Source organism: Zalophus californianus, chromosome 17, assembly GCF_009762305.2.
Source record: "Zalophus californianus isolate mZalCal1 chromosome 17, mZalCal1.pri.v2, whole genome shotgun sequence".
In the NCBI taxonomy this organism is placed as follows: Eukaryota; Metazoa; Chordata; class Mammalia; order Carnivora; family Otariidae; genus Zalophus; species Zalophus californianus.
The window spans coordinates 27,038,378-27,051,705 of NC_045611.1; the positions used below are offsets into that span (position 1 = coordinate 27,038,378).

Consider the following 13,328-nt stretch of genomic DNA (forward strand, 5'->3'; position numbering starts at 1 on the left):
GATTTCATCGGGGGTGGGGCAGGAGGTTTGCATAGCTAATAAGTTTCAGAGTGATGCTGGTGATGATCCTTCTGGCCCGGAGAGCACGCTTTGAGAACCACTGGTGTACTGGGGTGCAGACATGAAAAACAGAGGGGTGAGACCTTCCCTCCCCAGGAAGTTCCCTAGGTCCTCATCCCTGCCTGGCACAGCTGAGGAGGCCTGTGGTTTGAGATTCCAGCAGGTCAGCCACAGGACACCCGCACGACAGGCCTGAGGGGCAGGCAGGAGGTGGGTGCGTGTGCTGGGGGGTGACAGAGAGGAATGGGGTTTGAACTTAAGGCCAAAGTCTGAGGGACTGAGAATGGGAGTACTGGGTGTTTTGAGGTAGAGTGGAGGCCAGGGGAGGGAGAGACTGGCAGACTGCTAGGGGAGCGGACCTCTGGGGTAGAGGTGCTGTCGCCGCTGCCGGAGTGTGTGTGTGGAGGGTTGGGGGGACCGCTGAGGAGATTTTGGGGAGGTTGGGCTTGGAGGGACCTGGGAGTCCTACTGGGGATAGGGGAGCAATGGGTGTGTGTGTGTGTGTGTGTGTGTGTGTGTGTGTGTGTGTGTGTGTGTGTGTGTCTGTACGCGCGCAATTCCTGAAGGAATTGCGGGTTGAGATTTGGGGGCTGGGAGCTGTTCTAGGGTTCAGCTTTCAGGGGCTGGGAGGCGATAGGAGGCTGGGACTGGGGACCCAGGGAGGTGCGGTGGGGCTGGGCAGGTTACGGAGGGCGAGCTGAAGGGGCGGCGCCGGCGAGCTGTGTGGGCCGGGGCTGAAGCCAGTGTCCCGCGGCTCGGAGGAATACGGCGGGGGCGGGCCTCGGGGGCGGTGGGGCGGGGCGGGACAGGGCCTCGGGGCGGCGGGGCGGGGCGGGGCGGGGCGGGACGCCGGCGGCTGGCGCAACGCAGTCGAGTCTCTGCCGGAGTCCAGCCCGGCGGCCGCGCCTCCCTCGCGCTCCACACCCGGAGCGGCGCCGCCACCGCCCCGCTGCCCCCGCCGGCCGCGCCGTGACGCGGGCATGAGCCTGGCCCGCCGCCCGCCGAGCAAGCGCCCCGGGCCCGGGCCTTGGCGCCCAGGTAACTTGGGGGGCGCGAGGCGGGGAGGGGGCCTAGGCCGCGCCCGAGCCCGCGAGACCCTGGGCGACTCCAGCCCGGGAACTCTCCAAGCCCATGGGACCTACCTACCCCGTCGGCGGAGGGGCCCTCGGGGACCCGCCCGTAAAAGCGCCCCCCCCCCGGGCCGCCCCCCCCCACCACCCGGGCCCCTGAAACTCTCCCCGAGCTCCACCTACCCCAGCTCTCCCCGCCAGTGGAGCCCAGGTCGGGGCCTGCCCTCACCCCTGCCCCACACCAGCCGTCGGAGACGCCCAGGCCCCTGTGCTCGCTGTTCTGGGCCTGCCATCCCCAAGGGGATATCCCAGCCCATCGCAGCCCTCATCCTCCCCACTTTCCTGCTCCCCATGGCCTGCTCTCAGCTCCCCCAAATTCCAAGAGACTTCTCTACCCCAGCTGCTCACTGCCCACCCCCACCTGCAAATGGTTGTTATCCTACAACTTAAACTCATGGCCAGCTCCCCTCCTTTCCTTGAACCTTCCTCCCCTGGCCCTGGGGGACTGCCCACCTTCCCCCCCGGAGCCCCCAAGGCCCTGCTTCCAGTTAAATGCTTTTTGTCACTGCAAAGAGGGATGTACAGAGGCTGAGCACCTGGGTGATGTGGGCAGAGCAGGGCCTCTGTGCAGGCCAGTCCCAAGTTGTGGGTGCAGGGCAGTTGCCAGGATACTTGGATGGAGCATTTGGGGTTTAGGGGGCTGCAAGTCAAGGGCAGTGAGAGAGGCCCAGCAGGATTCATGGCAGTGATTAGAGGCTGGTCTTGTTTAGTGCAGATTCTTTTCCAGCGCCTTGCAGAGAGATGGGGCTCAAGCGCAGGCCATTTCTTCCCCCCTTCCAGGATGGGTTGTCAGGAGCTGGGCCCCTTCCCACCCAGTTGCTTGCCTCTGTGTGCTTGGGTGCTGCCTACTTTTCAATCTTCCTTCCTGGGCAGGGCACTCTACAACTCTGACCAAGGAGGGGGCAGCCTGGCCAGGCCTGGATGCAGTGTCAGCGGTACCCTCTCCCCCGAGGCAGCTTTAACTCAACTGGGTCTGGGGCCTGGCTGGTTCTCCAGGAACAACAGTTTGCTGGCCATGACAGCCCTGTGAAAGCCCTGGGACCGAGGGAAGTGGGAGCCCATCGCTACTTACAGGCCTCTGGAAGCTGAGCTGGGTCTTGCCAGGTGGATCTGAGTGGTGGTGGGAGGGATGGTGAGGAGGACAAGTCCTGGAGACAATATATGCTTTCAGTCCCCAGTTACTGAGCACCTACTCTGCACTAGGCACGAGTCTGTGCCCTGGGATGGAGCTATATATAACTAGACAGACAAGGCACTGATGTTCTAGAGTGTTCTAGGAGACAGAGAGTGGCCAAGCAGCAAAGGAAGAGATGAGGGAACAAGACAACCCTATAGCGATGTGTGTGATGGAAGACAGTGGGGCTGGATGGAGACTGACTGGCAGGCTTCTTTGGCCAGGGTGGTCAGGGAAGGCTTCTCGGAGGAGGTGACGTTTGAGCTGAGACCTGAATGAGGCGATAGAATGAACCTTGGACCGTCTGAGGGAACAGTGTTGTAGGCATGGAACAGCAAGTGCAGGGGTCCTGCATGGGAAGGATTTAGGCATGTTGAGGAACGGATAGAAGGCGCCCATGCGTACATTGCAGGGGGAGATGAGGCCAGAGCCTTGGGCGAGGGACCAGGAGAGAGCAGGGTGGCATTGTGTGCCAGCATAGCATCACCTTCCTGACTTAAGGGCCCAGGACACCGTGGCTGTGCAGATGTTCCCTCCTCCCTCTGTTCCTTTCTGTCCAGATCTGTCCAGGGATGAGACCTGCCGTGTTAGGGGCGGTGGTTCCCCGTGAGGGGGTTTGCAGGGGTGGAGGCAGAGGGTAGGATGGGGGAATCCTGTCCTGGCCCCTGATAACCATCACGCTGGGGGAGAGAGGGCCCCAGTACAGGTGATGGGAAATGTCCCTGGTGCCGGAGAGAATCCTGCCGATGCCGATAGCATCTTTGCCAGGGGGTGAGATGGCGAGATGACAGCGGGTGCAGGTAGGGCTGTCCCTGAAGCCCTGATAGGATCCTATCTGTCCTGGGGTGGGGGCGCCCAGCCAGGCAGGCAGCCGCTCCCGCTCAGCCATTACTTTGCCGACTGTCCGGGAGCCAAAGCCCCCAGGCAGAATCCACGTGCAGGGAGGGCATGCTTTGAGCCACTGCCCTAGGGGGCAGGTGGGCATGGGCCCTGTCCCCGCCGCTCTGCTGGGCACCAGGGAGTCCCTGTGCCCTTGCCCCGCAGGACCCCTGCCCTTCCTGGGGAGAGCTGGGGAAAGGGCCCTCTCTGGACAGGAGTCCTTAGTGGCCCGGCTCAGGGTGGGTCCTATGTCTGGTTGAGCGGCCATGTTGACGCCAAGCTGGGAGGGGGGAATGGGGGGCCCTGCTGGGCACTCTGCTTAGCTTTTCTGGGTGTTTGGAGCCGAGCTCCCAGGCCCGAGACCTCAGGCCTTGCAGGAGTGGGGCATTCTTCCCGGCCGCGGGCGGGCTCGTGAGAGGCAGAGCAGGTGGGAGCTCAGCAGTGATGGGGAAAGTGGCCTCAGCCCTGTTCCTGGCCTTGCGAGCAACACGGAGCCACACTCCCTGCCAGGGCCTCCCTCTCCAGCTTCACGCTTTGCAGTCCCTCAGGGGGATGTGGTCGTGCTGGGTACCCCCCACGCCTGATCCCGCTGCCCGTCAGAATTGTGGGTCCACCTGTTGGCCTTTCCCCCTCCCTCCCTTACTCCCCTTTGCTGTACCCCTGTGGCTCCCAGGCTGGGCCTTGGGCTTGCAAACTCCATTAGGGACTGAGTGTGGCCAGGTGAGCTGCCAAGCCCTTTGCCACCCAGGCTTCCCGTGTCAGCTTGCTCTTCCGCTGGTTTATTTCTGCGGGGCTGACTCTAGGGCCTGGGGCGTGGGCCTATGCATAGACAGACACGGCAGTGCTGCTGAGAGCTTGGCATCACAGTCGCTTGGGAAGGTAGCCAGTCGATGGAGCCGTGACAAGGGGCCTGCACTGGGCAGGTGGAAGGCTTGGTTATGGTCGTTTCATAGCCTTTAAAAGTTTTCAAGGCGGAAGCTCTGGGTCCCAAGTGGGCAGACAGATGCCCATGGATTTATTTCCTCTTTGAAAGTAGATGGGGAAACTGAGGCACAGAGAAGTGAAGTGGGTACCCAGAGCCGCCAGGCCGCTAGATTCACATTCCTGGCTGGGCCACATCCCAGATTGCCTTGAGTGAACCCAGAGGCCTTGTGGCCAGTGGCTAGCCTGCTGTCATCTTGGAGGGGAATTTTACGGAGGGGGTTCCTCGCCGACTTTCCAGTCTCTGCCGGCCAGAGCCCAGGTGTGGCAGGGCTGCTTGGGGTCAGTGCTGGGGAGGGGAGCCTAGACCAGACTTTACAGGCGGAAAGCAGAGCCCTGGGGTGTCCCATCTGGGAGGGTCTTGGACCCCAGGGGGCTGGGCTGGCGGGAGTGAGTGGGCAGGAAGGCAGCTGAGGGTGTGCTGAAGAGGCCGTCAGGTACAGGTAGGCTGGGGGAGCATTACCCTCTCCGCCCCTCCCCTTGTTTGTGTGTGCCCACTGGGGTAGGCCCATCTGTTCCTTGTTAAGGACTCAGCAGGCAGTCCTTCGGGAGAGGAATTAATGCCACGTTGCTGGCAGATCCAGCAGCACGCCGGCCCCAGGGCTTCATCCTGACGGCACAGACACCCAGCGGACCCCAGAAATGGTGCCGCATTCCCACCTAGCAATCCTGGAGACACAGGGGGCCGTGTTGCTGCGCCTGGGGGCAGAGAGGGCTTCGGTGCTGGTAGGCAGCCGGGGGTGGCCACAGGACATTCCCACCCCCGCTGGGCCTGCCTCCATCACCCGCTCCGAGATTTCTCATTCATTGTTGGCTGCGCCCTAGACTTGCTGTGTGACCTTAGCCATGCTGCTTATCCTTTCCGGGCAACTTTCTTTTCCCCACCTGTAGAACGGGTATGTTGGACCACGTCATTGCTGAGACACCCCCGCCTCCCCTAGTCTGCGTCCCAGCTATGTGTTTATCTGCCCGCTTCTGAGCGGCCCTGCTGGCATCCCCGTTGGTGCTCCTCACGGCTCTCTAGCTGTGTCCTCAGCCCCAGGGCCGGGTGACTGCTGGTTCTCTCTGTAATTAACTCCCGCCCATGCTCAGGACGTGGGGCACTGCAGCGCCCGCGCCCCTGCAGACCAGCCGGTTTTCCTAGCACAGTGCCGGGCCCAGGTGACTGCCTCCACAGTGGCCACCTCCAGCCGGCCCAGCACATTCCTCAGGCTTATCTGGGGGCCCGCCCCGCCCCGCCCCACCGGACTCTGCCCTCCCACCCAGGAAGCAGCACCCAGAGGAGCTGCTGAAGAGTTCCGGGGGCCAGGAGGAGGGCCTGAGTGGGCTTGATTGGCAGCCTCCCTCCTGGGGCTGGAGAGAACCAGGTATAGAATGGGGTGGGGCAGAGGGGTCTCCTGAGATTGACAAGGCAAATTGTCCTGAACGAACCTCGGGGAGTGGGGGGTTCACTCAGACCCCAGACTGTGCCATCTCCTGGGAACCCCCGCCTCCCCACTCTTGGAAGGCTCTCCCGTGAGGTTCCTGGGCACGGGAGGGGGCCTGGCCCTGGGCCGGTCACCCTAAGTCTGCTCCAGAGTTGTAACGGGAGATGGGACACGGGACCGCAGCTCCCGGGCCACCTCCCTCTGTCCAGAGCTCCACAGTGGGAGCCAGCGCCAGGCCTCCCAGGAAGGGGTTAACCGCCAGCCCCAGCCGTGAGGGAGGGGACTGGGCTGGACCATTTTCCTCGCTGTGGCCTCCACCTCGGTTTTCCTGAATGGTTCTGCCGTCCCGGGGTGGGGAGGGAAGGGAAGGAAGGAGGGCGGGCGGAGGGAGGGAGCAGTGTGGGAAGAGGAAGGAAAAAAAGAGCGAGACAGCCAGGGGAAGAGAAAGATGTCACTGTCTAATCTCCCTGTCATTCTTCTTTCCAGCCGGCGCCGGGCAGAGGAACTGCTAGAACAATGCTGAGGCGGGCGAGGTGAGGAGCGGCCGGCGCGGCCCCGCCGACGGAGCGTCTGGAACAGGTGATAGGAGGATCCGGAAACCCAGGCCACCTGGGCAGCCCTCCCCGCGCCCGGGCCGGCGCCCCGGCTGGGCACGGGGGGGGAGACCATGGCGACCAATTTCAACGACATCGTCAAGCAAGGCTACGTGAAGATGAAGAGCAGGAAGCTGGGGGTAAGCCGCCGGGCCGGGGGTGGGGGTGGGGGGGGCAGTGCCGGCCGGGAGCCCGTGGCGGGGGGAGCCCCGGGGGGGGGGGTGCCCGCGGGGCCGGCGTCGCACACTCGTCGTCTCGAGGTTTGTGGCCGGCGGCTGCCCGGCATGTGCTGCCTGCGCACCCCCCACAGCCGGCTGTGGCCGGCGTCCCACCGGCTGGGCCAGCGGTGGCCGCCGACGGGCAGGCGACTCCCCTGCCATTGTTGAAGTTGTGGCCCGGCCGGCGGCTGCGGGGCCACGTCGGAGCGGAGACCCGCCTCCCCCGGCCCCGGCCGCCTCGCGGCCTCGCCTCCGCGCGTCTCCCCTCCCCTCGCCTGGCCTCTTTTCTTTTAAGTCCGTTGTCTCCCCCAGCCGCCCGTGGCTTTCTGTGTGCGGCTCCTTCGGTATTTATTTTGGTTATTGCTCTCACTGTTAGGGAAGTGTTGGGAAAGAAGAGTGGTCGCCGCGGGGCAGGGCAGTGGTGGGAGGGCGCAGAGGGTGCAGAAGCTGGTATTCATGTGGCTTATGAATGGGAACTTAGTGCAGGATGGCCAGTGGCTCTGGGACAGGCGGCTTTCCTCCAAGTTGTTGGCGGTGGCTCCTTGCTCGCAGGGTGCTTGGCCCAGAGCTGGGGGCTCAACGGGTGTGTGGGGATGAGGCCTCAGACACACCTCTTCCGCCCGCCCCGGAGGGCCTGAGCAGGGGCTCCGGGGACCAACTCAATGATCTTGGTGAGGTTGTCCAAGAGCTGCCTCTCTCCCCCTGCCGACCCTCCCCCACCTCCAATGCGGGGGGGCCCTGGTAGCCGCACCCTCCCCAGTAGGAAGGTAACCCTCCCGACGGAGTTGGCCCAAGTCTGTGTTTCCCGCCACCCCCCTTCCCCGTCTCTCTCTTCCTCCGCTCCCCCATTGCCCTGATGGGGGTGGGGTGGGATCAGAGTGCTCAAGGCTTCCTGGCTCAGCCTGAGTGCGGTGGGGGAGGAAGAGAGCTCTGATATGGCTTCCCCGCCTGGGTACCAGACTGAACATGGCTGGCCTTAGAGCTAAGGGTGGTTCTTGCCCCTCCTCCCCTTCTGTGGCCCTGCCGGCCCCTGTGGGGTGTGTTCTGTCCAGGCTGAGTGCAGTGGCTGAGCTGTGGGCATGTCGGGAGGCTTGGCCGGATTTGAATTTGTATCCCAGCCTGGGTTCCAGCCCGGGAGACGGGGCCCTGGTGGGCATCAGCCACCTTGCTGTTGTGCTGAGAGAGGGATGGAGCCCACCTGGCGCACAGAACAAGGAAAGAAGCTGAAGCTGAGGTGGGGGCCCAAGGGAGTAGGGGCCCAGCTTCTAGTATGGCTCCTCGTTCCTGTGGGCCTGGGTCTAGCTGGTCGCCAGGGGCGACCTGGGCCAAGGCCCTGTACTGGCCAGAGCTTACCAGAAAGGCAAGCCCCTTGAGGCAGCCACTTGGGCTCAGTATCGGACCTGTTCCAGGAGGAGACCTGGGAACGAAGTGGCCTACAGGTGGGCACAGCAAGGCCCTGGGAGCCGGGGTGTGGGCTGTGGCCAGACCCAATTTGGGTCTCCCTCTGCCTGGGGGATTCAGCTTCCCCCTGCAGGTCTGATGTGAGGGGCTCAGTCACTCGGGCATCCTTGTCCCAGGGCAGCCCTTCTCAGCTCACAAAGGTGAGGTGGGAGGGCCGGAAAGAGATGGGGGCAGACCCGTCTCCCCGCCAGTGCCTTCCTCTGGCAGAGCTATGGCAGAGTTCGGAAGTGCTGATCAAAGACCATGAGAAGTGGGGAAAGCGGGCTCTTGAGCCACAGTGGCTCCCTGGGGCTGTGCGTGCGTGCGTGCGTGTGTATGTATGTGTGTATCTGTCTGTAACCAGGCAACCAGGGTGCTCCGGCCCCTGGGCCTTCTGCCCCAACACCGCAGGCTGCAGGGTGCAGGCTGCACGCAGCCCAAGCTGGTAGGCCATAGCAGGGCCGGCTGCCTTCATTCACTGGTCCCTGCGTTCATTCGCGGGCTCTCCGTATGGTTATTCACTTGTTTAGCAGAGCTGTGCTAGCAAGGTTACCAGGATGGGAGGGCAGATTCTGAGAGGAAAACACAGTCTGTCCTAGAGGAGCTGCCCCGCGGAGAGCTGGAGCTGCTGTGGTTTAGGTGGCCAGGCCAGGGGTGGCGCCAGGGCCATGCGGACGGGGGCAGACATACCTCCTAGAGCCCCAGATAGGAGCCATTAATGGTTCTGAGTGGCTTCCTGGCATGGGGACCTGGTGGCCGCATGGCAGAGCGGGCCGTGGAGGGGCTGCGGGCTTCGGGCTGTGGCCCCCTTGCTTCCTCTGCTCTGGCTCCCCTCAGGCTCCCCTCAGCCTCCCTACGGTTGCCAGTGAGAGGGTGAAGCGGAGATTCCTTGGGAATGGGCTGTGCCAGGCTTCTGGAGTGCTCGTTGACACAGTAGGTGCATCCCGGCCAGACTCTGGGCTGGGAGAGAGCCTGGGACTGAGGGCGCTGGGAAGGAAAAGTCAGCAGCCTCGGCAGGTGGCTGGGCCTCCCCTCAGGGGCTTTGCCAAGCCCGTTTGCCCCTGGCTCCTTGCCTGTCAGGAGGAGTGCGGGAAGCTACAGAGAATGTAGGCGGTTTCAGGCACAGGGTCATCGGTGGGGTTGGACAGGAGGGGGCCCTGCCTGGGAAGGCCCCGTGCTCTGGGGTGGCCCCAGGTTCTTGGCACTACCCCTTTACCTGAGAGCCTCTGGCCTCCCAACTGGAACAGGGAACTAATCCTGGCCCCCTCCACTCCAGGGTGTCAGAGAATGAAGAGAGGGCGGCCAGGGATGGGAGGGGCAGGTATGACCCACATCCAGAGCCCTCCACCGGCTCTGAGGACAAGGGCCAGGGTAGTGTGCAGGCTGGGAGCCCAGGCAAGGGTCTAACCCCTGTCCCTAGGACACTCCCTCCGTTGTGGCTGACACGGCCTAGTCCTGGACAGCATGTTTATGCAGTGGGCTCCAAGTATCAGCTGTGGGCCGAGCCAGCCTTTTAAAAATAATGGCCCCAACATTTATCAGCTGTGACTTAACTTCTTGGTGCCTTAGTTCCCTATCTGTAAAGTGCAGATGATAAACCAACCTCCAGAGTGACCCTGAGGTTAACTGTGAAGAGTGCTAAGTACAAATGGGAAGCACTCAATGAATGTTGGTTGGCTGTTTATATTAAGCTGAGAGCTGAGCGCACAGTACTTGGTGATTCAGAGCACCTTTTGTGGAACAGTCTTTCAGAGCCAGCGAAGAAATGCCTGCTTTCTCAATTTGGGGAGGGGGCCGTCCCCCAAGGGGGTGTCACTGCTGGTGTCTGCCATCCCCAGGTTTTCTCCTGGGCTGGGTCTCCGGGGAAGGCTGGGTAGCACTGCCCCCTGCGGTAGGCATGGGTAACTTCAGGGCCATTTGGGTGGGAATGGTCCCGGGAGGCCTGATTCGCGCCCCCCCCCCCCACCATCTTTTCTCACCCCACAGATCTACCGGAGGTGCTGGCTGGTGTTCCGGAAATCCTCCAGCAAGGGGCCCCAGCGGCTGGAGAAGTATCCGGATGAGAAATCAGTGTGCCTCCGAGGCTGCCCCAAGGTTAGGGGGGCTTGGGCCCTAGCTCCCCCAGTCTGTAAGCAGTGATGATTTGCTGCATGCTGAGGTCCGCGAGCACCCTCCTGGGGCTGGCACAACTGGGGAGGGATGTAGAGGGTGGCGCTCCAGCATGGCTCAGTCCCTTGTGGACGCTGTCCCAGGTGACCGAGATCAGCAACGTCAAGTGTGTCACGCGGCTCCCCAAGGAGACCAAGAGGCAGGCGGTGGCCATCATATTCACTGACGACTCGGCGCGTACCTTCACCTGCGACTCAGGTGAGGAGCTGGGGCTGTGGGCTTCCATCCAGCCTCCCCCGGGGCCAGTCATGGTCCAATCGGGAGGAGGCAGAGCAGGAGCAGCCCCGGCTGGGTATGATGTGTGGGGGTGAAAGGGGGGGGGGGCCTTTGAGGGAGCAGGTCCCCAGGATGAGGTGGGACAGGCAGGCAGGATCCACTGGCCTTGCCCTCCCTGCCTTGCACGGTGGGAATACTTTAAGCTGAGGCAGATGGGGTGGGCTGCTGGGGGACCCTGGGCGGGCACGAGCTACCGCTTTCTCTAGAGCTGGAGGCGGAGGAATGGTACAAGACGCTGTCCGTGGAGTGTCTGGGTTCGCGACTCAATGACATCAGTCTCGGCGAGCCGGACCTCCTGGCCCCAGGAGTGCAGTGTGAGCAGACAGGTGAGGCCTGGCGCTGGCAAGGGGCCGGCGCGGGGGGCGGGGGGGGAGTCCTCCCCTGGGGAGGCTCCAGGCCTGCTCCTCCCTCACTGCAGACCGCTTCAACGTCTTCCTGCTGCCCTGCCCCAACCTGGATGTGTATGGCGAGTGCAAGCTGCAGATCACCCACGAGAACATCTACCTCTGGGACATACACAACCCCCGCGTGAAGCTCGTCTCGTGGCCCCTGTGCTCACTGCGCCGCTACGGCCGGGATGCCACGCGCTTTACCTTCGAGGCTGGCCGGTAGGACCCTCTTGCCTCCCTGCCCTGACCCACTGTGGGCCTCTCGGCCGCCATTCATGCTGTCACGCACGGGGCTGGGAGTTTTAGTTATTTATCAGCACAGAAAACCAGAAGGGAATGTAAGATACCCATTTTACAGATGAAGACGTCGAGGCTCACGCAGGCAGCCAGGGCACAGCTGTTTACCAAAGTCAAGCTGCTTGGGCTCAAGTCAGAGCGGGTGCCGGGGCTTACAGTTGTGTCAGTGGGCAGAGGCTTCGTTTCTTCAAATAGGAAATCAGAAAAGTACGCCCCCTCGTAGAACTACAGTGAGGACTGGGCATCCTCTAGCGAGCGGGCCTCGACCTACACTCTGTGGAATCCTCTGTATGACCTGGGCTTGGTTACTGACTGCCTGCGTGCCTGTTTCCTCATCTGCAAACTGGTTCTAGAAAGCTCAGTGGAAGGCTAATGGTGCGCAGACCAGAGGGGCGAGAGAGAAGACCGAGTGGGCGGGTTCTTGTCAAGCACTGAGCTCATCTGGTACCCAGAAACGGCCCGGCACGTCTGGGCTGTGCGCACAGCCCTCCGGCCACCAGCCCTGCCTGTTCCCCAGAGGGCCCGGGGTGCGGTCCCCAACACCTTGCCCTCTGTGCCTCTCGCATCCCTAGGATGTGCGATGCTGGGGAAGGGCTCTACACCTTCCAGACCCAGGAAGGGGAACAGATTTACCAGCGGGTCCACAGTGCCACCCTGGCCATCGCTGAGCAACACAAGCGCGTGCTGCTGGAGATGGAGAAGAACGTGCGGGTGAGGCTCTGGGCATCAGCCAGTTCAGGGTGCCGGGGAAGCCAGGGGGCGGGCGGGGCGTTGGGCGGACAGCTGGGAGGAAACCACGGCCCCCAGAGCTGAAGGGAGGGACCCCCCCCCCCCCCCCCGCCCGCTCTGCCCCGCAGCTGCTGAACAAGGGCGCGGAACATTACTCGTATCCCTGCACGCCCACCACCATGCTGCCCCGCAGCGCCTACTGGCACCACATCACAGGCTCCCAGAACATTGCTGAGGCCTCCAGCTATGCCGGTGAGTCCCTGCGGTGCCCCCCGCTCCCCTGCCATGGGGCTGTGGAGGACAAGGCCTTCCGCGCAGGGGTTCTTGGACCTGCCCGAGGCCTGAGCCTGCCTCTTGTGTCCACAGGTGAGGGGTACGGGGCAGCCCAGGCCAGCTCAGAGACAGACCTCCTCAACCGATTCATCCTGCTAAAGCCAAAGCCCAGCCAGGGGGACAGCAGCGAGGCCAAGACCCCAGCCCAGTGACAGCGGGGCTGGTGCACTGCAGGACCGCCCACGGCATACCGTGGACAGCCTCTGGGGGCTGCCAGCCCAGAGCCTGGAGAAACGGAGCAAGCTGTCCCTTCCTTGCCCCCAAGGGTGAGCCTGGACAAAGGCACAGGGCTGGCCACAGCATCAGAGCATGTGTGAGGGCTGGAGCTACTGTGGGACTGTATACTGTTAAGGATTTTAATATATATGGCTTATGACATATTCTATATTAAGGAGATTTCCCCCTCCCTCCCTACGACATACACTTTTAATCCCATGACCAGGTCCCAGTCGAGGCTGTTTCTGAATGTGAGGGCAGCTGTCCCGTCCTCTGTGGGGCAGCCCTCCAGCTGCCAGGACGGGCTGGAGCTGCCGGGGCCAGAGGAGGGAACAGCTCGAGGCTGGCGCTGGGACTGCTGGCTCTCCCCGAGCAACCCAGGGGCTAGGACAGCAAGTGGCTTCTCTGTTCCTCTGGGCCTCGTGTGGCATGGGAAGGATCTGAGCTTCCACGGTGCCACTTCGCAACCTTGCACTTGAGAGCTTTTAAGCAGAGGTGACCGCTGGTTGACACCTCAAGTGAAAATCTGGTTTTAAAATGTAATTTCTGCCTAGGCTCCTTCCTGCTTCATAGGCTGAGAAGATACCCCAAGGGCAGGGGTGCTGGTTCCCTCAGCCAGACATGGAGGGTAGCCAGTCCCGAGCTCTTCCCTGCCGAAGGGCAGGCTGCAGCAGGACTGCTGTGGGGAACACCCCTGCTGCCCACCCCCCCATGACCGAGGGTAGGTGATGTCCCAGCAGAGGGAGCCCCTCTGCCCAGGGCAGCCCCCCTCTGGCCAGCCAAAAGCACTCAAACCGAGCCCTTCCCCTTTCCTCTTCCCCACATGGTGCTGAGGCTCCCTGCTGAAATGCAATTAAAGCAATTGATTTTCTAGTGCTGGTATTTATTGACTACCTTGCAGAAGGGCTATCTTTCTATTCCCATCAAACATTGGGTTGCGTGTGTGGTTTTTTTTTTTTAAATAACTTTAGGGTTCTGATTTGTGGGAACAGACCTTGTTGTAAATAACCACTATTC

The 13,328-nt window shown here is 62.5% G+C and overlaps 1 protein-coding gene across 5 annotated transcripts; it reads left to right on the top strand.

Annotated features, from left to right (window-relative positions):
* Positions 1-959: 959 nt before the first annotated feature.
* DOK4 (docking protein 4) lies at positions 960-13,184 on the top strand. 5 transcript variants are annotated; one of them, XM_027619989.2, is made up of 9 exons: positions 6,044-6,384; positions 8,740-8,835; positions 9,889-9,996; positions 10,155-10,269; positions 10,554-10,673; positions 10,766-10,955; positions 11,606-11,744; positions 11,891-12,014; positions 12,129-13,184. In XM_027619989.2, exons 1-9 carry the CDS (start codon positions 6,319-6,321, stop codon positions 12,245-12,247), a joined length of 1,077 nt encoding a protein of 358 aa, XP_027475790.1. In that variant the 5' UTR covers positions 6,044-6,318; the 3' UTR covers positions 12,248-13,184. The 5 variants fall into 5 exon arrangements, with proteins under 5 accessions (XP_027475789.1, XP_027475787.1, XP_027475790.1 ...); XM_027619988.2 differs by lacking the exon at positions 8,740-8,835 and adding an exon at positions 960-1,098 and having other exon boundaries at positions 6,138-6,384; positions 11,891-13,184; XM_027619986.2 differs by lacking the exon at positions 8,740-8,835 and adding an exon at positions 5,489-5,591 and having other exon boundaries at positions 6,138-6,384; positions 11,891-13,184.
* The last annotated feature ends 144 nt before the right edge of the window (positions 13,185-13,328 follow it).